The sequence below is a fragment of the Gorilla gorilla genome, chromosome 10 (assembly GCF_029281585.2).
Source record: "Gorilla gorilla gorilla isolate KB3781 chromosome 10, NHGRI_mGorGor1-v2.1_pri, whole genome shotgun sequence".
Taxonomy (NCBI): domain Eukaryota; kingdom Metazoa; phylum Chordata; class Mammalia; order Primates; family Hominidae; genus Gorilla; species Gorilla gorilla.
Window position 1 is genome coordinate 95,323,417 of NC_073234.2, and position 25,713 is coordinate 95,349,129.

At 39.2% G+C, this 25,713-nt stretch overlaps 1 protein-coding gene and 1 pseudogene across 1 annotated transcript in view; one reads left to right on the forward strand and one right to left on the reverse strand.

Annotated features, from left to right (window-relative positions):
• Window positions 1–19,040: 19,040 nt before the first annotated feature.
• Window positions 19,041–19,232, reverse strand: LOC101137905 (small nuclear ribonucleoprotein G-like; annotated as a pseudogene).
• A 4,228-nt stretch (window positions 19,233–23,460) lies between these two features.
• Window positions 23,461–25,713, forward strand: part of LOC129525654 (T-box transcription factor TBX1-like) — a 37,540-nt gene continuing 35,287 nt past the window's right edge. The window contains exon 1 of the mRNA XM_055356990.1: window positions 23,461–24,004. Within this exon, the coding sequence (XP_055212965.1) occupies window positions 23,505–23,999 (495 nt within the window). The 5' untranslated portion in view covers window positions 23,461–23,504 and the 3' untranslated portion in view covers window positions 24,000–24,004. The remainder of the gene's footprint in view (window positions 24,005–25,713) is intronic.

Consider the following 25,713-nt stretch of genomic DNA (forward strand, 5'->3'; position numbering starts at 1 on the left):
GCTGATGGAGCAGGTGGTCCAGAAATTGTATGACAAGGAGGAAGCAGGAATGTGATCATCAAGCAAATGGAGAGTTGAACAAATATGACAGTGAGGGAAGAGTTGGGTGGATAAAATGATGTAACATGTGATGAGCAGGGAGACATATTGCTTTATGAATGCATAGCAGCAGATATTAGTAATGTTCTCCTGAAGAACTCTGAGTTGTTTTACCCATGGTTTTCAGGCCTGCATCTGGAAAATAACCCCCTACATATTTGTTATATAGCATTAAGCTTGATACTGTACCCTAACTTGAGCGTTTACTTAGACTATTGTCATAGTCTAAAAACTCTCTGCCTAAATTATCAATTTTGGAGTTTCAATATGTTTGCAATCTGACCCCAGTAATAATGGACAACATTTATAGAAGCACTGTTCTGAACCCTATACATGAATTAAAATATTTATTTTTCACAATTCTATGAGGTGAGTTCAGCTATTATCTCCATTTTAAAGTGGAGGCTAGTCAGGTGTGATAAAACCAAGTGCCTGTCAGACTACATAGATAGAATAAATGAGGGGCAACAGCTTGTCATTTCTGCTTTAAATGTATTTTATTTTATTGTATTTTATAAGCTAAAAAGAGTAATTTTAAAAATCAAAACAAAAAAATCATTGAGTAAAACTTATTACATAATACCAGACCCAAATAAGCATACATCTAGACCAAGGGACTAAATTGTAGCAGTATATGACTAATATGTTAAATGTAAAAACTGAGTAGCTGTTACTCAAAGAAAACAATTGTTCCTTTCCTATGAAGTAGTGTTTCTCAATCTTTTTGATCAGTTTACCTTAAGAAATTAATTTTATGTCACATTTAGTTATTCTTACAAATGTATGTGTGTTTATAGATATAAATATTTGCATGAAATAATACAAGCCTTTACTACCTATGGTGCACTCTGATACTTTTTATTCTATTCTATTTCATGTTGTTTACAACATGCTAAGTTGATTTCACAGCCCACTAATGGGTCATGTCCAAGTTAAAAATCTTTGCTATAGAAAACAATTTTTTTGCTGTAGAAAACAACTTTTTCTCCATAAGAGAAAAAGATCATTGGCTCAAGATCATAATTGCATTATAACCCTTAGCATTCTGAGTGATGTAAAGTGTAAAATCTATCAAGTACTGCATATCCAGTTCCTATTATGAAAACTCTGGTAGTAAAAGAAACAGCAACATTTAAATACAATCTATTTCTTTCCTTTGCTGATTAAACTTGCCTCCTTCAGGAGATTAGGGCAGGACAACTCCTTTTAGTAACTCATTGAGGGCAGGAGGAGAATATAGTTTTTTAAATTCTCCCATGATGCCCAGCTCAAGGTAGTGGCTCAATTAAAACTTGCTGCTTTGATTAAACCAATATACTATGGCTATCAAAATATGGGTTATTGGTTACCAACGCTGGCTGATTATTGGAATTTTCTGGAAAACCTAAAAAAATACAGAACCTTATTCAGAAAAATTATAATTTTATTTATCCTTTGATCCAGCAATCCTACTTCTAGGAATCAACTCTGGGGACTGGTTGAATAAACTATGATATTGCCGAATTTTAAATTATTATGCAGTTATTAAAAAATGAGGAAGATCTCCATGATATATGGCTCAGTAAAAAAAAAATCAAGGTGCATATGTTCTGTTTACTTTTGCACAAAGAAACACAGGAAGTATAACAAGGAACTAAAAAAAGAAAAGGTTATCTGTGGGGTGATTTTTGAAATGGGGTGAAGGGGAAAGGGAATTATGTGAGATTTAGAAATCAGGCCGGGCACAGTGGCTCAGGCTTGTAATCCCAGCACTTTGGGAGGCCGAGGTGGGCAGATTGCCTAAGCTCAAGAGTTTGAGACCACCCTGGGCAACATGGTGAAACCCTGTCTCTACTAAAATATAAAAAATCAGCTGGGTGTAGTGGTGGGCTCCTGTAGTCCCATGTACTCTGCAGGTCGAGGCAGGAGAATCGCTTGAACCCAGAAGGTAGAAGTTGCAGTAAGTCGAGATCATGCCACTACACTCCAGCCTGGGCGACAGAGGGAGACTCTGTCTCCAAAAAAAAAAAAAAAAAAAAAGAGTAATCAATGTATGCCTTTTTATGTAGTTTTGGTTTTGAATCATGTAAATATTTTACATATTAAATAACACAAGATTAATTTCAAACCAAGAATCTCTAAAACTGAAAGGATAAACAAATAAGTCTTGCTATATGTCAAATTGCAAACATAACCACACAGAGAGAAAAAAATATATTTCCAGTGAATGTAATACTCTGTGCATCCTATTGAGATATAATGAAATATAATCTAAAGAGCAAAAAAACTTAAGAAACAAAGAAAAGGCCGGGCATGGAGGCTCACGCCTGTAATCCCAGCACTTTGGGAGGCCGAGGCGGGTGGATCACCTGAGGTTGGGGGTTTGAGACCAGCCTGACCAACATGGAGAAACCCCATCTCTACTAAAAATACAAAATTAGCCCGGCGTGGTGGTGCATGCCTGTAATCCCAGCTACTCAGGAGACAGAGGCAGGAGAATCGCTTGAACCTGGGAGTTGGAGGTGGCGGTGAGCCGAGATCACGCTGTTGCACTCCAGCCTGGGTAACAAGAGTGAAACTCTGTCTCAAAACAAACAAAAAAAGAAACAAAGAAGAAAAACCTTAAGCATCTCTCTGATTTTTATTGTTAGTATAATATTGCTATTATAATTTTTAAACCATTATTGCATATTTTTGGGAAAATACATAAATATTTAAGGAGACAAGATTTTCAGTGTAAGAAAAGGATAACGTAAGTATGAAATCAAATAACTTGCAAAAAAATTATATAATGTTGAGTTTGAATTGGAAATATCTCTGAAGGAACTAGGTTCCCTTAAAGAAATGGCTAATTCAAAGTCTGAGGCAGTTAGGTAAAAATAGAGCCTGCAGTGCCAAGGGCCAGAAAGCAAGGAAGTCTTCAAACAAAGGAACTAGCTGGAAGCAGCTTCCATCGACCAAATTTGGAACAAATTAAGCATCTGTAAAGAATAACTAAATGATTATAAAACATTGAATAAATAAAAATCCATGAGTTCTGAGGAGAGAGAGAGAGAAAGAGAGAGGGAAAGAGAGGGAGGGAGGGAGAGAGAGGCGGGAGGGGGGAGAGAGAGAGAGAGAGAGAAACTCATTTGCTACAAGTGGAGGAGACATTTATATCAGCATCTTATTCTGGAAATAGGTAAGAAATTATTTATCATGTCATTTTTTTAAAGAACTGTTGAAACCAGTTAATATGTGAAACCTCTTTTTTTTACAAAAGAATGTCAGCTTTTTAATATTGAAGAAATAATAGAATTAGAAAAATCATCATTTTGGAACCTCCAGTGAAATATTGATTCAGGCAAAAAAGCCGAAATTATTAGGTGAGAAGCTGATGGGGAGGAGGATACTCACATAGTGTGTCCAAGTATCACCTCACATTACCTGTTAATTGCAAAGGGGGAAAAAACCTTGCCTTTACAGTGGAGATACTGATCACTTAACATACTGATCAAACCTAGTGTTACTGACAGACAAGTTGAAACTATGTGACTCCCGGTGTGATTATTCGATTATAGCATCAGTGTGAAGTATCTGTGAAGTATCCCCAAAATGCTTAATCTAAATCTAATCAAGCTCTTAGACCCAATTCCCAGTTTACAGGAAAAAGAAGGATAAAAAGGAACCAGCTAAATGACACTAGGAGGAAACTGTTCAAATTGCCAAAAAGCAGCTTTTTTCTGTACGTAGCTAGCAAAGAGTTTAATCAATGAAGCCTGAAGGATCTTTTAGCTTTGAAGGTAGACACACGGGTGTTGCTTCCCTCAGCTTTTACTGTGAGCCTTATTCTTTCATAAAGAATATGCTGCTGCTGCTGCTGCTGCTGCTGCTACTGTTGCTGCCGCTGCTGCTACTGCTGGTCTGGGCATTATGTCCAACTGTAAAGGCATATTCTTATACAGAAAAACAATTCCAATTTCAACATAAAAAAGCAATTTAAACTTGAGAAACATTGAGCTGCACCTAGAACTGATGTCTTTCTTTTCTAAATAGAAGAAGAAATTGTTCTTGTCTAAATACGGGCATTTTGATTGCTTGATTCCACTGATCCCTATTAGCTGCTTGCTACATTACATTATAAATGGATGTGCACTTGCCTTCTTTGTCATGAAAGTAATTTAATCTCTAACACTGATTTTTTAAAATGTTCTTTGGACTTCTAACTGGATCACTTCTCATTGATGCTGTTACATTGCTATGGCATTTTGAACTTAGCAAATTACATTAAAAATCACCTTTCTTAAATTACATTTGAGCTTAGGCGAAATAGCAGAGAAGCACTTGCTTTGTTCCTTTCCTACAAAATGAAGAGAGCTTAAACTAAGGGCTCTCTTTGGTTTGGAGGAGAGAAAGTCAGGGAGATGGCAGAGCAGCTGTGTCTTGTTTTTGAGAGAGGAGAAAATTCAGGCTCATACTTTTAGAGCTGCCAGGCAGCAAAGCTTCTGTGCAAAACTGCCCTGTTTTTGCCACTGGCAACTCCACCCTTGTTGTTCCCAGAAACACCCTCCAGTTTCCCTTCCTTTAAACTATCATTTTCCTCTCCCACTAGTTAGCAGAATCATTACTGTTAAATAATAACCAAGTAGATTTTCTTATACGGTTTGAAGAAACCAATTAATTTTATAGTCTTGCTACATTCATGTTAAATCTTAGGTAGCATTTCTATATTTTATATGTGGGTAGAAGAACTAGGCTAAAGGTAGAGAAACGTGTTTACTTTACTGCATATGTGAATAGAGCACCTTATAGTCTTAACAAGAATTCACCGTTTTGATCTAAGCTAGTAGTTCTCAGTGTGTAGTTCCTGGATTTACAGCATCAGCATCATCTGGGGACTAGTTAAATGTGCAAATTTTTGGGCATCAACCAACTTTCTGAATCAGAAACTTGTGTTGGAGACCAGAAATCTGTTTTAAAAACCCTCTAGGTGATTTCTTTTGCACACTAAAATTTTGGAACTACCTCTATGCCATGAGATTCCCTATATTCCTTTATTAAGTCAGCAAACATGTTTAAGCGTGTTCTTCGTATTATGATTCATAAAAAAATATAAAAATCTCTATCCTTAGAGTGGTAATATGGTATGTAGGGAGAACAGAGTTTACACAAAAAGCCATAACAGGCACTTCTGATAATCTGTTTTTTCTACTTCTGGGTTTTCCTAGGTTAGGGTCTGTACATAAGAGTGGATGAACCATACTAACCAAAGGTGAGGAGGCAAAATTAACATACGTGTTTGTAGAAAAGAACAGCTGCGGATGCAGTTGAAGACACCAAGTTTCAGACTCTGAGGATATAAAAAGAAGATTTTTTTCTATTTTATATTGAGAAAGAATGGCTAATCAAGAGCATTGAAAAATGGTGGGAGAGAAGATAGGCGAGCTAGGATAATCTAGCTTGAAAGGAAAATTAAATTATACACTGTCTACGTAAACAGCATTATCTTAGCCTGTTGACTCAGCTGGTTAGAGTTCTAAGTCACAGATTCAATTCCCTACTGAGAATGGATGAACTATTTTCATTCTCTGACTACAATTTACATCCCGCTTCACAATCCAAGACATCAAATACAGATGGAATGAGGGGTGGGTGAAGGATTGTGGATCATTACACATTCATCCCTCTTTGGGGGTGAATGACTGAAAGCTACTGAAGGTGGGTGGTAGCACCATCTTTGTAGGAGATTGTAGATAATAAATGGTAAATTTCTCAAATTCTTTCCCAAAGCTTTCATTGGTGTGAAGATTTTTTTTCTTTTTTAAGGTAAATTTACCTTTTTTAAGAAAGAACATAATTTCTCAAGGAAAGTTCATAAGGTATAATTTGTATGACTATGATAATTTTTATGTTATATAACTAGTAAAATGTTTCATTTGGCAAAAATATTTATACCAGCATATGAGCATGTGGCTCTCCTATGCACATTAAATAAATCTTGATGATATTAAAAATTAGAGGTTAATCTCTTGCAACCTTATAAGGAGACAAAAATTAAATGCTTCACTCTTAAATATAGTAGGCTGAATCCACTGACATTAGCTATGGATGCCTCAAAGTTTCCATGCAAAATCTTGTTCCTAACTAAGCCGTAGGGAATTTCCTCAAGGTAAAACTTGAGCATAATATCTGTTCTCAGCAGATTGTTTTACACAGTTTTTGAGTGCCAAGTTATCATAAAAGATGAACATAGAATGGAATACTCATATGCCCAGTTTTTCCCTATGTGTAATGTTTGAATAAATAGGAAAAGTTTATAGTGGATGTAATGATAGTACTGAATGCCAGTGAAAAAAGAGTAAGTTTTCTTTATATTTCCCCAACATTTAACACCAGGAAACCTTCCTACATGCTTCAAGTGAAAACCCAAAAGATTGCTTTTTTAAAAAAAAAATCACTTTTAAAGAAATAAAAGGTAGGATATCTATACACACATAAATGCATTCATAAATTAATAGCTGGGTATGTCGATCTTGGGCTGTATTCATGGAAATATGCCATGCTTTGTATATGAGCATAATGCCATTTGTTAGCTATCATTAAGTCTGTTTTTCTAATACAGGGATAAATAACGGTATGGAAATTTGAACTTACAAAAATATATTTTTAAAAAGCAGTTGATAATACATTGATTATTTAAACTTGATTTTCTAGTATAAAAACAACCAATAAAAAGGATTTTGTTTTCTTTTTGTTTAAGGGGTCATACAGCACTTCAAATGTTCATTTTAAAAGCATTAAGCAAAATACTTTGGTTAAAATATCAATATTCTCCATAATATAGTAGGGGAAAATAAAATTTTAATTAAACAATTCACCAGATAATTAAATTATACTCTCTATGGAAACCAGGGATTAAAACCTGAAATGTCTTTAGGAGTCAGGCAGGTAATATAAATGGTGAAGCAGGCTGTGTGTTGCATGGAGACAATTCTTGAACTGAAGAGTTTACATTTGGCCTAGAGGAAGTAGCAGGACTCAGCTCAGTCCATATAGTTATACAAGTACAATGTTTTTAGATCTTTTGATTGTCAAAAGAAACTCCAAATCTTTTGAGACAGTCACACTCTGTCTCCCAGGCTGGAATGTGGTGGTGCAATCTCTGCTCACTGCAACCTCCGCCTCCCAGGTTCAAGCAATTCTCCTGCCTCAGCCACCCCAGTAGCTGGGACTGCAGGTGCCTGCCACTATACCCAGCTCATTTTTGTATTTTTAGTAGAGACAGGGTTTCACCATATTGGCCAAGCTGGTCTCGAACTCCTGACCTCAAGTGATCTGCCTGCCTGAGCCTCCCAAAGTGTTGAGATTGCAGGCATGAGCCACCACACCTGGCCCAAATCTAGATGTTTTAAAAATACAACCTTTAAATTATTTAATTCTGGGAATTAAGTAATTTTTTAAAAACATTGTATTTTTCAAACAAAATATACCTGCTGGATATGATTTGCTCTGTGATCTATCAGTTTGTGACCCTTCATTTTAACCCCAAATTGCAGTATTCTCATCTGTCTTTCTCTGGCATATAAAATGCTGAATGCCAAATGTAGATAATCTCAAGCTATTGTAAAATGTAAGTGAGGAAATAACCAGGCTGGGTGTTACACATGTGGGGAGGATTGCTTGAGCCCAGAAATTCAAGGCCAGCCTGGGCAGCATAATGAGACCCCTTTTCTGTAAAAAGAAGAGAGGAAAAGACCGACTATCATTGAATACTTGTTAAATATTTATTTGGAAAATTAATACAATATGCATTTTGGGGGAAGTTAAGTCCTCACCAGTATCAGCATGCACACCCATTGGCACATGAACTTGTTTCCACAGAATGAGTAAAATAGGAATGTTAATTTTATTGATCCAACACCACTGACTCATTGGGGAAAAAAAAGCCAGAGAGAGAGAGCTCTTTCTCTCTCTCTGTCTCTCTCTCACATACACACACACACACACACACACACACACACACACATGTGCGCACTGTGTAACATCAGTAGAAGTCACTGTACAATAGCATATCTGAAAGGCCAAGGTCCATATCTTTACAGATTAAGCTCTAATATATCTTCAACTTCATGCTGGGTGTCTAGTAAAGTATGTGTAAACATTAAGTAAAGTTTTCAGGACTTATTAGAGCATACTGTTTGAAAGTGACAGAGGTCTTGCTTTATAATTCTTATCGTCACTGAACTTCTAACACATGCAGACACAATATGGATCATTAACAGAAATTGTCAGTTCTTGCTGTGAATGAATGAGCCTGTTTTTATGAACTAAAGAGATGCATGTTGAGAAAAAGATAAGGAATAGTGGGGTTTTATTGTATTGATGGTTTAGAATTATCATCTCAGGTGCATATTAAATGTGTTAGAGGGTATGCCTTTTTAAAGTAAGCGTTTAAATTTTAAGTATAACATACATATGGAAAAGTGCATACATCATTAAACAGATTAATAAAGTTTTACAAGATAAACACATTTTGTATTTACTTTAGAGAAAGTAAACACAAAATAATACACAAGGCTGTGTATTATTTTCAAAGAACCAAGCTTGAAATTTTTTGAAATGACTTCATAATGCATTTTGCATATTTGGTTATTTCTGAAATATACCTCTCAAAACAACATTACCTCTAACTTGTGCAGTTTTATTTCTTCCCTCCACCTTTTTTTTTGTTCTTGATGACCCTTTGGTTAAACTTTGGATCATTTATTTCTGTAAAGCATTCATCTCCTAGAGTCTTTTCATCACACAACACCAAGGCTGTATCTTGAGCAAATTCGCCTTCCTTCCCTTCCTTCTTTCCTTCCTTCCTTCCTTCCTTCCTTCCTTCCTTCCTTCATTCCTTCATTCCCTCCTTCCTCCCTCCCTCCCTCCCTTCCCTTCCTCCTTTCCTCCTTTCCTCCCTGTCTCCCTTTCTCTCTTTCTTTCTTTCTTTCTTTCTTTCTCTTTTTTGAGACAGGGTTTTGCTCTGTTACTCAGGCTGGACTGCAGTGACATGATCATAGGTCACGGCAGCCTGAATCTCCTGGGCTCAAGCGATCCTCCCACCTTAGCCCCTCAGGTCGCTGGGACTATAGTTGTGCACCACCATGCCCAGCTAATTAAAAAAATTTTTTTTTGTAGAGACAGAAGTCTCCCCACATTACCAAGACCTGTCTCAAACTCCTGGCCTCAAGCAATCCTCCTGCCTTGGCTTCCCAAAATGCTGGGGTTACAGGTGTAAGCCACCCCACCTGACCCATTAGTATTGCATCTAAGTTATTCACTGGAGTTACAAGATAAACATTCTCTAATTTGATACTTACTTTTTGAAAAGAAGGACAAAAATATTACTTAGAAAGGGATTTTAGTCACAGTATCTAAAAATGTATAAATAATGCCATTACCTTTTAAAAATGATAAAATTTCTGTATTTTATTTATTTATTTGTATTTATTTATTTATTCATTTTGAGATTGAGTTTCTCTCTTGTTGGCCAGGCTGGACTGCAATGGCACAATCTTGGCTCACTGCAACCTCTGCCTCCTGAGCTCAAGCGATTCTCCTGCCTCAGCCTCCTGAGTAGTTAAGACTACAGGTGTGCGCCACCAACCACTATGCCCAGCTAATTTTTTTGTACTTTTAATAGAGACAGGGTTTCACCATTTGGCCAGGTTAGTCTCAAACTCCTGATCTCAGGTGATCTGCCCTCCTCAGCCTCCCAAAGTGCTGGGATTATAGGTGTGAGCCACCACGCCCAGCCTAAATTTATGTATTTTCAAGTTAACTTTCTTGCAAAGAAGAGGAAGAAGACAGCACATTCAGAAAAATTTATTATTAAAATTAGAGCCTATCATTAGATTCATCTGAGCAATTTTGCTATAAAGCATATACCTATAAACATATTATGTAATATCTCCTGTTTGAATAAAGCAGGTCTCCTGTTTGAATAATCAGGTCACATATCACAATCAAAACAATGATAAACATATGTTGTAACCTAGTAACATGATTTAAAATTTCACTATCTTACATAATCAAAGTATCATTTAAGTAGGTGAGCCAAAATGATTACATGTACCTAAGACTATTAATCAAAAAATTCAGAAGAAAGTTTATTGTCTGCTTATGATAAGAATGCTACTTTGTCTACTTGGAGTTTCTGACTGATTACTTACATGAAGTTAGACTATGATGGTAGTGTTTTAAATTAATACCCAAAGATTCTCTGGCTCTTCTTCAGAGTGATGGTGCAAAGTAGGCTATCAATAATTATAATTGAGGGAGGCAGCCCAAACTTGGAATGTTTTCTTTGATCTTCATGGATAATAATATACATATTACAGAAACCACAGGCCATTGCATCAGTAAATTACTAATGAAAGTGTATCCGCTGATTGCGGTGGCTCAGGCTGGGTGCTGTGGCTCACACCTGTAATCTCAGCACTTTGGGAGGCCGAGGTGGGTGGATCACCTGAGGTCAGGAGTTCGAGACTGGCCTGGCCAACATGGTGAAACCCCATCTCTATCAAATATACAAAAATTAGCGTGGTGGTGGGTGCCTGTAATCCCAGCTACTCGGGAGGCTGAGGCAAAAGAATCACTTGAACTGGGCAGGCAGAGGTTGCAGTGAGCTGAGATCATGCCATTGAACTCCAGCCTGGGTGACAAGAACGAGACTCTGTCTCAAAAAAAAAAAAAAAAAAAAGAAAGTGTATCATGTACTCTCAATAAAAGATTCCAGTAAAGTAGAATTTTCTCTGTTTTATTCAAATTTATTTATATAATTCATCCTGATTTATCTATATAATTTATTCTTGTTCTTTTTTTTTTGAGACAGGGTCTCACTCTTGTCACCCAAGGCTGGAGTACAGTGGCACAATCTTGGCTCACTGCAACCTCTGCCTCCCAGGCTCAAGTGATCCTCCTGCCCCAGCCTCCTGAGCAGCTGGGACCACAGGCATGCACCACCACACCAGGCTAATTTAATTTATTCTAATTTGTGAAATTCTGAATTTATTTCTAATTCAGATCTACTGTACTGTAAGTACCTAGACAAAATTCTTCATGGAATGCTCCCAGAGCAAGGCACTGATAATGATGTTTTGTGTATGGTTATATGACTAGCAGAGCGTTGAACGTATTTATGTGTATAAACACTGGATGATTTGGTCCACTCAATAGACATTGTGTTAGGTACTAAGGATTCAAAGATGAATTTTCACCTTTGAGAAAGTCAGTAATAGTTAGTGGGACAGACACATAAACCCATAATGGCAATATGATATTGCAAATGTAAAGTAGGAAGCAGGCACAGAATGCTGTAGAAACACAGAAGAATTATGTGGACTATGGTTTTCATGAGTGTGCATCTCCAAGTATGGAATCCAGTTTGGAGAAAATTTAAGTACAAAAGATGATGAGGTCCTGACTCAGGGCAACAGTCTGAGGGAAGGGGATGGAGTTGAGCAATACATAGGAGGTTTAAGAGGCAGGATTTAATGATTGATTAGATGAAAGGAGAAATACAGATAGAAAGAGAAAGAGATGATGAACAGAGAGAGAAAGAGGTGATGAACAGGCTTAGATGAAGGTGCTATTAATTGAGATTGGCAAGACAAGAGAAAAACCAGGTTTGGAGGAAATGTGGAATTGATTGGGGCAAGGAGCTGAAGTTGGGGTACTTGTGGCATATCTTTGTACATATGTCAAACACACAGTTTAAGAGTCTGAAGCTTGATTAAAGATAAAGTGCTAGTACTGGAGGAGATATTGAAGACCTAGGATAGTAAAAGAATAATAAATGGGTCTTCATGGTGACACTCTGAACCTTATCGTTATCCTGATCGTTCTTCATCTAGCATCTTAAATACCCTTACATCCCCTAATTCCTCTCTGAATGCTACCACATCCTCGACTTCACTAAAACCAACCATGTTCTTATTCAAGGAAGCATTTGAGAGCTTAATATCAAATCAGCCTTGAGGCTGGTGTCACTTTAACATTATCTGAGATATTGCCCCTTTTCTTAGTGTTAGCGACAGTTCTTAATCCTCTTGGCTCATGGCTGTATCATACTTCCCAGTCCATACTCCAAGTTGTTCAGCATTGCCTTACTCCCTTAAATGCTCCCAGGGACTGGAACCATATCTAGACCTCATGTCTGGTTCCTTGCTGCAAGACTGCCTGACTCAGGCTGGCACCCTCGTGCCTGGGTCTGCTGCTTCTTTGTAGTGAACTTTTATTGTTTATGGATCCCAACATTCACTCACACTCCTTCTAGGAAAGAACTTCAACAGATTTCCAAGTGGTGAATTTCTCCCTTCCCCCATGGCACAGTTGGTTACTGTAAAGCTGACCCCAAGCCACTCTGCAAGAGTCTTCAGACAGTTAGTACTTTACATTAGCTTAACTCCAGTGATTCCTTTCCCCCAATTTGTGTGTGTGGACGATTTCTCACTTTTTCTGCTGGATGTGACTGAGAAAGCATTTAGCCCTGGGAGGTGCTGGTGATCTGAGAATGAAGTCATTCAAAGGAAAAAATGAAGAGACTATGTCCTGATAATAATATCTGGACCCTCCTTTGAGCTGCTTCTAACCCCAGATCTAAACCTGGGCTACTCAGTTATGTTATTTTTAGCATAAAAGAATTTGTGTTGGATTTTATTATCCTTCAACTGAAAAAAATCAATTTTCTTTTCCTTCGTTCCTTTCTTCCTTCCTTCCTGTTTTCTTCTGTCTTTCTTTCTCTTTCTCTCTTCCTTCCTTTCTCTCTCTTTCTTCTTTCCTTTCTCCCTATTTCTCTTTCTCTTTCTTTCTTTCTTTCTTTCTTTCTTTCTTTCTTTCTTTCTTTCTTTCTTTCTTTCTTCCTCCCTCTCTCTCTCTGTTTCTTCTTTTTTGTTTTTTTGATGCAAGATCTTGCTCTGTCACCCAGGCTGGAGTGCAGTGGCACAATCACAGCTCACTGCAGCCTTGACCTCCTGGGCTCAAGTGATCCACCCACCTTAGCCTCCCAAGTACCTGGGACTACAGGTATCAGCCACAACCCCCAGCTAATTGAAAAAAACATTTTTTTCTTTTGTAGATACAGGGTCTCCCTATGTTGTCCAGACTGGTCTCAAGCTCCTGGGCTCAAGTGATCCTCCTGCCTCGGCCTCCCAAAGCATGGAGATTACAGGCATGAGCCACCGTGTCCGGTCTGTTTTGATTTTTAAAAGAAATCTATTGGCTCACATGATTGACAAATAGAGTAGTAAATCCCCAGGTATGATGGCAGCCAGTGTGGAAAGCCTGTTCTCTCTAAAGAAGCTGGAAGTAGGAAAAGGAGGTCTGGGTTGGGGGTTGGAGATGGCAACAGCAGGGTCCTGAATGCCTGGACTGGCTGAGAGGGGCTAGGCTGTTTGCTCACAGGATCTTAAACCAGAAGTAACCACTAGAAGCAACATTGCGGGAACTGCCACACTCAGGTCTGGTCCACACTGAGTCACTAGGGTGAAGAAAGGGAGTCTGGATTCAAAGCCAAATAAAATGGAGAAGGGGCACTTGAAGAGAGGAGAGGTTCCAATTAAGTGTTGGTGAGCAATGCTTGGAAATATTCCACTAGCTTAGAGTAGGAAATCTTCTTATTTCATTATTGTGGCTGTGGGCAGAAGAGCACTAAATCACTTAACGGAAAGACAGAAGGGCAGATTCTTGGACTTTTAGTCATCTCATCTTTGGGATTTGATTTGTATCCTGCTTCACACTGCTTACCTCTATATCCAGTCATCACCTGGCTTTTCTTTCTGCTTAGATCCATTCATTTAATCAACAAATATTTGCTGTCTGTTAAGCATTGTGTTAGGTGCTGGAGATGTAGCAGTGAACAAAACAAAATTGCTGCCCTCATAAGCTTTATATTCTATATATTCAGAGACAGAGATAAATGAACAAATAGAAATAACCATGGGAATAATGATAAGTGCTATGAAGACAAATAGAGCAAGATCTGAATTAGGTCATGCAGAAACCTATGGGACAAGCTTTGCAGGCAGAGAGAACAGCATGTGCCACAGAAGCATGCTGGATCTGTTTGAAACCTGCAAGGAGGGCAGTGCATGAAAGGGGAGGCTGGCGGGAGAGGAAGTCGCGGGGATAGACAGAGGCCTGAGAATGTAGGAGCTTATGGGCCATAACAAAGACTCTGGATTTAGATGGTACTTGCTACTCTGATCCAGTTCTAAAATGCCAGCTCTTTGTGTTCAAGGTTCAGAGGGTTAAGAAAGAATGAATCAGAGACAGGACTTTGAGAGCTCAGGGAGTGGGTTAAACAGATGAGATAACAATGCTAAGGCTCTGGCCAAACTCACATCCCACAGTGCAACCACACCCTGCTTAGATTTCATTTCTATCTTTAAACTGGAGTTTGAGCAGAATGGGAGTGGAGGTTCAAACTGCCTCCTTGTGAGAATTGTCTTCTGATCTCTTTCCACTGCGTGCCTGGGCAGGGAAAATGGAAGATCGGCACAAGTGAGTGAGATCAGAAGAGAATTATGCAGCTGATACCCTAGTTAAAAGGAATTCTAGCATTCACCCCTACTCCAAAATTATCAGTGGCTATTTCTGCCAATGCAAAGGTTGACACTATAATGCTATACTGATTTGCTCTTCATTTTAACAGAAAGCATATTTCTATAACTTAAAGATAAAAGTCAAACAGAAGACCCTACATATTGTGATCTCTTAACTCATCCTGATAAGTTAATCCTTTGGAAAGTATTGAATAATTTACCCTGCTTAGAAAAATATTCACTATTTGCTTTAAATGGTAGGCTTAAGAGTGATTTTTCTTTCTTCCATATTTTCTTTGTTGAATGGTAATTCATTGTATGGCAGAAAAAAGAAACTTTGTTAAAATGAAAAAGACATTTGTAAATATTTTGTATCAAAAACATCTATATTAGAAATGGATGCAAGCGAATGACTATACTCAGGTTTGGGGTTGGCAGAACAGAAGAATAGAATAGAATAGAATAGAATAGAATAGAATAGAGTAGAGTAGAGTAGAGTAGAGTAGAGTAGAGTAGAGTAGAGTAGAGTAGAGTAGAGTAGAGTAGAGTAGAGTAGAGTAGAGTAGAGTAGAGTAGAGTAGAGTAGAATAGAATAGAATAGAATAGAACAGAATCAAGTATTTTGAGAACTTAGATATTCTTTTAAATTATCCTGACTTTTTTAACATGAGAAAATTAAGTTTGAAGAAGTTTGGCTTAAGTTTGTCTTTCAAACTTTGCATGAAAATTTAGGTAATCTGTTCTATCTGTTAGGTAATCTGTTCTATCTGTTTTAACTTTTAGTTATCCCTGCTGTCAAAGGTAGTCATTTTATTGTGATTATATTTTTTGTAGATGCACAAAAATCTGGAGGATGGTATCTCCCATGGGGTTGGTTATAGTATTTTGGCGAAAATTAGCTAGTCATTTATTTCATAAATACAGGTCTATATCTATGTCTACGTTTACATCTTACCTATATTTTAACTGTAATTCACATAAAGAAATGTATTTAATATTGAGACCTAGCACATACACATACACTTAAAACAAAAGTTTCTTTCTTTTCTTCTTTGTTTTTCAATTCTATTTTATTCTTTTCTGTTTAATTAAACTTCTGGTCCCAATCCACTGAACTGATTTTATAACCCACTTTTGGGTCTCAACTCGCAGTTAGAAAAGAAAGTATGATTTTGAAAAAAAATTCTTTTGGATTGAGAACTAAAATTTAAGCTATTAGCTAATGATGAAATCCATAATGGCTGTAAAGTGAAGGTGGGGATTATTTTGGGATCATAGTCCTAGGCTTTGGTGGTTGCTATCATGGAATAAGTTTATTCTCTACTCCTGGACCTGATGGCCAATGGCCATAAGTTTGACCATAAATATGTCTTTTTTCTTGGTGCCATTGATTAGCTTAACTGGCCTTGCAGTACTAGCAAAAATAGGTCGCAAGTTCTTGAACCACTCGCGCTATACTATGAGCCATAAATATTTGCTTATAACTTTATACTTTAGGTTTCATTAGGCAGACAGAGAGGGAAATTGAGAGTAAAGTTCATTACTGAATTTATACAAGAGATTCAACCATCAATCCAAAGTTCACTTAGAACTTTCAATGAAACTGTGAAGGCTTTAATCCTGTCCAATACATTGAAGTCCACATAAATCCCATATAAGTTAATTATTTTGAACAGATCTGTAGCTTAAATATCTCAGAACACATACCATCCTTTTTTTACTCTGTATCCCTTAGGCAACAGCAATGTGTTGAAACTCGTTGTAGGGGATAGCTTTTGTTCTTGCCAACTGAATATCCACGAAGTCTATCCATGAAGTAACTTTCCTCTTGAGTACCATCCACCTCTTCCCCTTCTCAGTCTTGCAGTGTAAGTCATGAGGGTAGGGACCAATTCTCAGAACTGTTTGCTGGATTTTTGCAATACACCCACCCCCACCCCCCGCTGCCTCCTCCCTGACACCCCCTGTCATTGCATTTGAATCCCAAGTCATCCTCAACCTCACTCCAGCCTTCAGGGCCAATATTGAAAAGAGGCGAGAGTCATCTAAAGAATTCTATGATGCAGCATCATGATTTTTGTTCCTAAATTGGTTTCTGACTTTGTGCCTCAGTTCTAATGATGGGTTATCCACCTTGATAGCTGGGTCCTGTCACTGTATGTAACTTGTCTATTCTCTGAAAACCTGACACTTTGCCTTACTCTTATTTGATACTAGAGATTTAGATTATGACTGCATCAATTGTCTGACTTTGCTGGTACTACTGACCTGATTTACTGGCTCTCTTTACTTTTCTGTAAACTCTTGGGAAACTGGTCTATAGTCACTAGGCATCTCATGATTAAGAGTGTTCCAGGCTAGGTGCAGTGGCTTATGCCTGTAATCCCAGCACTTTGGGAAGTCAAGGTGGGAGAATCGCTTGAGGCCAGGAGTTTGAGACCAGCCTAGGCAACAGCAAGACCCCATCTGTGACTTATTTACTTGTAAAGACCACCTGAGGAACTACTTTCCTATGCTACCCCAAATTGTTGCAATGTTCCAGATACTGACTATTGCCAACTCACTGGGACATCTCTGTAGCTGAGTTGAATCTGAATGTCTGCCCCACTTCTGTAGATGAGTCTCTTGCTAGAGGCCAACCCTTACTCCCTCTTTTTTTCCTGCTGCTGACTGGAACATAGCTGGTAGAGTCTCAAGACATGTAAGACTAACTTTTTATTGTCTTTCCCCATGTCTAGCAGGGCATCTTGTTCAGAAAATAGTTGAATAAGCATGGCCATTTGGAAATTAGTATCAGATTTCACTTTGTTTGAGGGGTCAGATTGATTTACAAAATGAAAACTCATACCTTGATATCTGTTTTAAATGAGAAAAACTTGAGAATAATGAGTCTACTTCAAAATTTATTATGAAATAAAATGTCAAAAGTTCAAGTTCAGAATGATGTATACTTAAATGCAACATCCAACTTGTTTCATTTTGATGCTAACAACTTTTGAGTATGTTCCATGAAACCTCAAACAGCTTTTAAATTTTGTCTTTAATTTTGCTATTAAACTATTTCATAGAGACTACAAAGAAAGAAGGAAAGGCAGAAAGAGATAAAGAAAAGGAAGGAAAGAAAGAAGGAAGGAAGAATGAAAGAAAGAAAGAAGGAAACACAGAGAAAAAAAGAAAACAGAAAGAAAAAAAAGAAAAGAAACCAATTGGGTTCCTTTATAGTCCCCTGATGGGTCTATTAGTCTCTGGGATCCTCATTCTATTGTAAACACAATATTCGGGAATTTATTTAGAAAGAACTAGAAGTTGGGTTTAACTAACATTATTATGTGTCAAGTTTCAGTTGCCAAAAACATTCTGTCCATAGAGAAAAAAAATAGATTGTTTTGCTTCCTAAGGAAATGCATTGAATTTGGAGTATGATGACTGAAAGTACATTGTGTTGGAAAGTTAAATGCAAGTTAACCAAATGCACATGGCATTGAAAATTTCTCTAAAGGTTATTTGTGGATTTGGGTATACAACCTTGGCACCCCCCACCTCTTTTTTTTTCTTTCATCTTTTCTTTTCTTTTCTTTCCTTCCTTCCTTTCTTTCATTTTTCTTTCATTTTTTCTTCAGATAAGCTTATCAGCCTTTCATAGGGATGTTTTCTGTGTCTAGGTCCTAAAGTAGCAAAATAGATTTAGCTGTGAGGGAGTCAATGCAGAAGGAAAACAGTAAGATAGTATGCAGAACAAAATACTGCTATAACTGCTTTAAACGCAGCATCACAAGCTATTTGCGTTTTTGTCAATTTGCTTAATTAAGCAACAGAATATTAAAAGTAGCTTTCAAGGGCCTCTCTGTCTCAGCCCAAAGGCAGACATGCAAACAAATAATTAGGATATAATGTAATGGCAAATCATAGTGGAATGAGAGACAAATTGTCTCCTGGATAAGTGAGTCATGAAGGCTTCAACAGTATAAATGATGTTTGAACTATGCCTCAAAGGGTGATAAGAATGTGCTGGATGGAGAGGAAAAGAAAGGCATTGTAGGGCAGTGAATAGCTAGAGAAAAGGCACTGAGCTGTGAAACTGCAGGGCATGTTGAGGGAAACAGTGAATGACCTGGTGTGGTTCTAGAAATATACTATGTTGGGAAACATATACTATGTTGGGAAAAGGGTTCTTGGCATGATGTGGCTAGAAAGATAGATTGGAATCAAATGATGAAGAACCTTATATGTAGATCATATGATTTTGGACTTGATCTCAGGGTCCTCTGAAGTTTTTTTTTTTAAATTCACCATAAGTTTAATATTAAGAATACACATTTTTTTTGTCATAGTGAAATAGGCCTTTTGGAGAAGGGACATCTGGGAGTAATTGATTTCTCTGCTGAACTCGGCCATTATTTATACTTTTTCTGAGGTTTCTAACATGATAATATTTCCTCCCATTTATCTACCACCATTCCAATATTGTTCCATTGCCCACTAGTTGTGATCTCCACACATTCATCAAAGATTCATAAAGGGATCAGATCACCACAGTATTCCTTTGGCATGTCTGACACAACTTAATTTTAATGACTACTTCTTGTCCATAATTTTTTCTCTCCAGGAGGGTGAGCTTTGCTCGTGCTATCTACTCACCAGGCTCAGAGCTGCCTTGAAATAGAATTTGCAGCCTTCCTCATGTGCCTGTGGTATCATCAAAGGTTTTTAAGCAGAGGAAGCTGCCACTTTCTGGGTCATTACCACCTCTCCCTCATGCTCTCTAACCCCACCTAAGCAGTATATTACATGAACTTTTTATCTCCCACTACTATTCCTCCCAAACTCTCACAGCTTCCTTAATACCCAGCCAATTGCCAACATCCTCTTTCTTCAAGCAACTGGTGATTATCATTGCTTCCCAGAATGTATTTGATCCTTAGAACATCCATAGTTTAAAAACATCTTACTAACCAGGCAGTTAACATCCTTTTCATGGTCATCCATGGCTTGGTGGCCTTGGACATATGACCTCCATGTCAATTCAAGCAAGTTCTGCACCCCTTTTAGAGATTAGACTAACTTTTAATAAATATTTATTGAATACCCATTATGTGAGGGATGTCATAGGCATTGAAAGACAATGATGAATAAAACAAATGAGATATCTGCCCTCAGGAGTTTATGGCCTGTAACAGGTGTTGGCAAACTACACCCCGTGGGTCAAATCTGGCCCACCATCTGTTTTTGACTATAAAGTTTTATTGAAACACAGCCATATTCATTCTTTTGTGTATTACCTATGGCTGCTTTTATGCTACAAAGTCAGAGTTACATAGTTGCAACAGAGGCTATGTGACCTGAAAATCCCAAAACATTTACTATTTCACCATTTACAGAGAGAGTTTGCTAATCCTTGGCCTAAACCATGCTTCTTGAACAATCTGTAATGAAAGATTAGTTAAAAACTTAAAAAATTATTGTAGACATATTTTCTAGCTTTTCATAAAAATGAGTTTTTAGAAAAACAAACAAAAAAATCAAACATACAAAATACAAGCTCAGAATACTATGTCAAATTGTTATACAAGTTTCTAAATACTTAATCTAGTTTCTGTATTTATCTCCTGGATGATGAGTAATAAATAGTTTGCAGACAAGCACCCGTGAGCTTTGAGACCACACTGTGAGTAGTGCTAGCCTAGAAGTTAAGACAGAAATCAAGCAAATAATAACACTAATAATTATCCTAGATCAAATTTTACTAATAGCTATGATAAAAAATCATAAAGTGATATGCGGCTGAATTTTAGGGGAGACCAAGACAGGGTTTTATGAAGGGATGAACTTTGAGCTGAGATTATAGAGTGAATGTGAATTAACCAGACACAAAGTGTGTCTTTGCTGGAGTCTGATGATGTTAAAAGAACATCCATGGCAATGGAAATACATGTGCAAAAGCCCTAGGTGGGAATTAGGCAGGAGAATAGGGTCTAGAGGCAGGGAACCTAAGGCTGTTTCTTGCCGACTTCCTAGAACTAAAAAGAAAGGAAAACCCTAACTTTCCATGCCTAAGTAACAAAAGGACCAGAGGCTACTCCCTTTGCAAACCCCCCATCTTTTCTGGGCGGCAGATGGGAAATTGGCTGTCGGCAACAAATCATACTGCCAGTCTTCGTTTGCAACTTTGTAACTTCACTCCAGCCTCTGAATGGTTGCTGTCCACAACCAGTCAGACTGATTGCGGGCGGAGTCTTTGTTTGCATAGAGGTATAACTTTGTAACTCACCTTAGCCTCTGATTGGCTGCAAAAAGCAATGTTTGCACAGGAGTGTGAACTTTATAATTTCACTTCAGCCTCTGGTTGGCTGCTTTCTGCAACCAATCAGACTGATTGTGGGCTACCACTTCATTTACATGAGGTGAGTATGAAGTGGCCAATGGGAAACTTCTAGCGGGTATTTGGACCCAAGAAGATTCTGTATCCTGGCCCTTGAGCAGCTGTTGGGGCCCCTCCCACACTGTGGAGCATACTTTCATTTTCAATACATCTCTGCTTTTGTTCTTTTGTTGCTTCATTCTTTCTTTGCTTTGCTGGGCGTTTTGTCCAGTTCTTTGTTCAAAACGCCAACAACTTGGAAAACTTGCAGTCAAGACCCTCTACTGGTGACAGGCAGAAACTTACTATGTGTCTGTAACTGTGTTAAACACTTTATGTATATTTCTCCTTTAATACCTTCTTCAGTCTATAAGGTCATTATCATCATCTCACTCATGCTTTTCATCATAAATTAAGCAATTCATTAACATGCCCTTTTTATCATCTATTTTATATATGAGAAACCTGAGGAGTAGAGATGTGAAATAACTTATTCAAAATCACTTAGATGGCTAGTGAGGCATAGAGTTGGAATTGGTTTCCAGGGGTATTTGATATCACAGTCTGTGCTTTCATCCATTGTGCTATGCAAGTATCATTTTTAATCGTAATAACCCATGATTTCAACCCTGGAGGCATTTGCCTCTAGTTTCCAGCAATCCTAAAGAACTATCTTAATTTTACTGTCTCCCTTGGCAAAGCTAGAACATATAATTAGCTTTATCAAATTTCCAACAATTTCCACATAAGTGGAGAACCAGGCTAGTCAATGAAGACTAGAATTAGGTACCACAGCCTTTGGTAGCACCTAGTAGAAGAGGTATATGGCTTGTATCAGAATTAGGTTTATCTGTGAGTAATAGAAACCCTAAATGACACTTGCTTCAAGACTCTAACTTGTTTCTTTATTATGTAAACCTCCCCAGACAGAGAGCTTATCCAGAGCTGTATTCCAGGAAGTCACCAAGGCCCGTATCTTGTGTTCTGACATCTGTAGCAAGCCATCTCATAATCCAAGATGACTGGACACTGTATTCATTTCTCATGGCTGCTGTAATAAAGTCCTACAGACCAGGTGCAGTGGCTCACACATGTAATCACATCACAGCACTTTGGGAAGCCAAGGCGGGAGGATCACCTGAACCCATGAGTTTGAGACCAGCCTGGGCAACCTAAGGTGACCCCTATCTCTACAAAAAAAGATTTTTAGGCCAGGAGTGGTGGCTCATGCCTGTAATCCCAGCACTTTGGGACACCGAGATGGGAGAATTGCTTGAGGTCAGGAGTTTGAGACCCACCTGGTCAACACAGTGAGACCCCATCTCTATTTTTTTTAAAAAATATAAACATAAATATATATTTATATATACTATATGATTATATGTAATATATAGTATTATGTATTAAATGATATATACTATATACTATATACGTAAAATATGTATACCTTTAGCCAGGCGTGATGGTGCACACCTGTACTCCCAGCTACTCAAGAGGCTGAGGTGGGAGGATCAGTTGAGCCTGGGAGACTGAGGCTGCAGTGAGCTATGATCACGCCACTGTACTCCAGCCTGAGTGACAGAGTGAGACTCTGACTCTAAATAAATACAGTGCTACAAGCTAGGTGGTTTAAAATAACAGAAATTTGTTATCGTACCTCTGGAGGCTGAAAGTTCAATGGTAATGTGTCCGGAATTGGTGGGTTCTTGGTCTCACTGACTTCAAGAATGAAGCCAGGTACCCTCGCGGTGAGTGTTACAGTTCTTAAAGGCAGCCTGTCCGGAGTTCGTTCCTTCTGATGTTCGGGTGTGTTGGGAGTTTCTTCCTGCTGGTGGGTTCATGGTCTCCCTGGCTCAGGAGTGAAGCTGCAGACCTTCGCAGTGACCGTTACAGCTCTTAAGGCGGGGCCTCTAGGAGTTGTTCTTTCTTCCCGGTGGGTTTGTGGTCTCCCTGGCTTCAGGAGTGAAACTGAAGCTGAAGCTGTAGACCTTTGCAGTGAGTGTTACCGCTCATAAAGGCAGGGTGGACCCAGAAAGCAAGCAGCAACAAGATTTATTGCAAAGTGCGAAAGAACAAAGCCCCTACCCACAGGAAGGAGACCCAAGGGTTGCCACTGCTGGCTCCAGCAGCCTGCTTTTATTGTCTCATCTGGCCCCCACCCACATCCTGCTGATTGGTCCATTTTACAGAGAGCCCATTGGTCTGTTTTACAGAGAGCGGATTTGTCCGTTTTGACAGGGTGCTGATTGGTGTATGTACAATCCCCTAGCTAGACATAAAGGTTCTCCAAGTCCCCACTAGACTCAGGAGCCCAGCTGGCTTCACCCAGTGGATCCTGCACAGGGGTCACAGGTGGAGCTGCCTGCCAGTCCCGCACCGTGCACCCGCACTCCTCAGCCCTTGGATGGTCGATGGCACCGGATGCCGTGGAGCAGGGGGCGGCGCTTGTCGGGGAGGCTCAGGCGGCGCAGGAACCCACGGCGGGGAGAGGCGGAGATTCAGGCATGGCGGGCTGCAGGTACCGAGCCGTTCCCCGCCGGGAGGCAGCTAAGGCCCGGCGAGAAATTGAGTGCAGCGCCGGTGGGCCAGTACTGCTGGGGGACCCGGCGCACCCTCCGCAGCTGCTGGCCCGGGTGCTAAGACCCTCATTGCCTGGGGCCGGCGGGGCCGGCAGGGCCCGCCGGCCGCTCCGAGTGCTGGGCCCGCCAAGCCCACGCCCACCCGGAACTCTAGCTGGCCCGCAAGCGCCGCTGCAGTCCTGGTTCCCGCCCGGGTTCCCGCCCGTGCTTCTCCTTCCACACCTGCCCGCAAGTCCAGGGAGCCAGCTCCGGCCTCTGCCAGCCCAGAGAAGGGCTCCCACGGTGCAGTGGCGGGCTGAAGGGCTCCTCAAACGCAGCCAGAATGGGCGCCGAGGCCGAGGAGGCACCGAGAGCGAGGGAGGGCTGCCAGCACAGTGTCACCTCTCAGTAAGGCCTTGCCATCACCAAGGTTTTCTCTGAAGAATGTGAGAGATGCTACTTCTTTGCCTCTTCTAGCTTATGCTCTTTGCTGGCATTCCTTGATTTCCTTGGCTGGCAGATCCATTGCTTTTATTTCTGTCTCTGTCATCACATGACTTTGTTCTGTCTGTGTGTGTCTCCACATCATCTGCCCTCTGTGCCTGTCTTTGTGTCTTCACATGGCATTCTCCCTGTCTGTGTGTTTCAATTTTCCTCTTCTTATATTTCTTCTTCTGGAAATATAATGACCTCTTCTTAACTTGGTTAAACCTATAAAGACCTGTTTTCAAATAAGGTCACATTCACAGGTACTGGGGATTACGATTTCAGCTTTTTTTGTGGGGAAGGAGGAGGTTGTAACAATTTAACCCATAACATGTTCCAAAATCATGTTTACATTCCAACTTTCATAAATAGGAGATCATGCCTCTTTCCCTTAAGAATACTTTCTATTATATATGATGTATAGAAAAATTCTGCTTATACTGGTCCTGTATAGGTGCAAATGAGTTGGTCAGCTTTGTGCCCAGCTAAATCAGAGGTTCTGGTACTAAGGAAGAAGGAATGCATCCATATTGAATGACAGCAAGCAGTACCTGCCATATGGTCTACAATTACTCTTCACACCTGCTACACTTTGTCATTTCTTGATCTATTGGATTGCAATGTTTGACACTCCCACAGAAAGCTACTTCATCACACACATCACCTGTTTTAGGCTGGAACAGAGATGTAGGGCTTCCTGGAAGTTTTTAACAAGCCACTACCATGGTGTAGTGGGGAAATATAATTGGAATCGGATTGTAGTTGTATAACTTACTGATGTGATCTTGAGCTATTCAGTAAGCTCTAAGTCTCAATTTCCTCATCTGTAGATTGGGGATAATCATTTCTGCCTCATGTAATTGCTATATGGCTTCAGTGGGATAGTATTTGAAAGTTCCTGGCACAAATCAGATACGTTATAACTGTTTGTTAGATACGGATCTAGGAAGGAGAAGCAGGAGGAAAAGAAAAAAGGAAGGAGGTGGGGGAGAAAAATGGCTTTCTTGACATAACAGTGTCATTTAAAGAGAAGCTTGAGAAAAATGGATATTTCCTTCAGTGTCCTTTTAAGCAAGTCATGGTTCTTTTGAGAGAACAATGATCTACCTACTTTCAGCAGTTCTTTTGATATGATATATAACCACCTCACGCTATACTGAATTATTATTTGAGGAGTAATTCTCAGCCTTGTCAGAAAGAAATATCACTGAACAGATAATATCACAAGCCCCTAAGAAGTGACAGCTATTGTGATTGCAGTAACATAGAGGAGTCCAAATGATTTTTTGGGCATTATAGAGGTAAAACATACAACGTTTCTGGCAGACATTTTTAATTTTATTTTTAAGTTCCGGAGTACACGTGCAGGGTATGAAGGTTTGTTACATAGGTAGATGTGTGCCATGGTGGTTTGCTGCACCTATCAACCAACCCATCACCTAGGTATTAAGCCCAGCATGGATTAGCTCTTTTTCCTTATGCTCTCCTTCCCCTTCCCCACCTTCCCCCAACTAGCCCCCGTGTGTGTTGTTCCCCTCCCTGTGTGCATGTGTTCTCATTGTTAAGCTCCCACTTTTAAGTGAGAACAAGCGGTGTTTGGTTTTCTGTTCTTGTGTTAGTTTGATGAGGATGATCATTTCCAGCTTCATCTGTGTCCCTGCAAAGGACA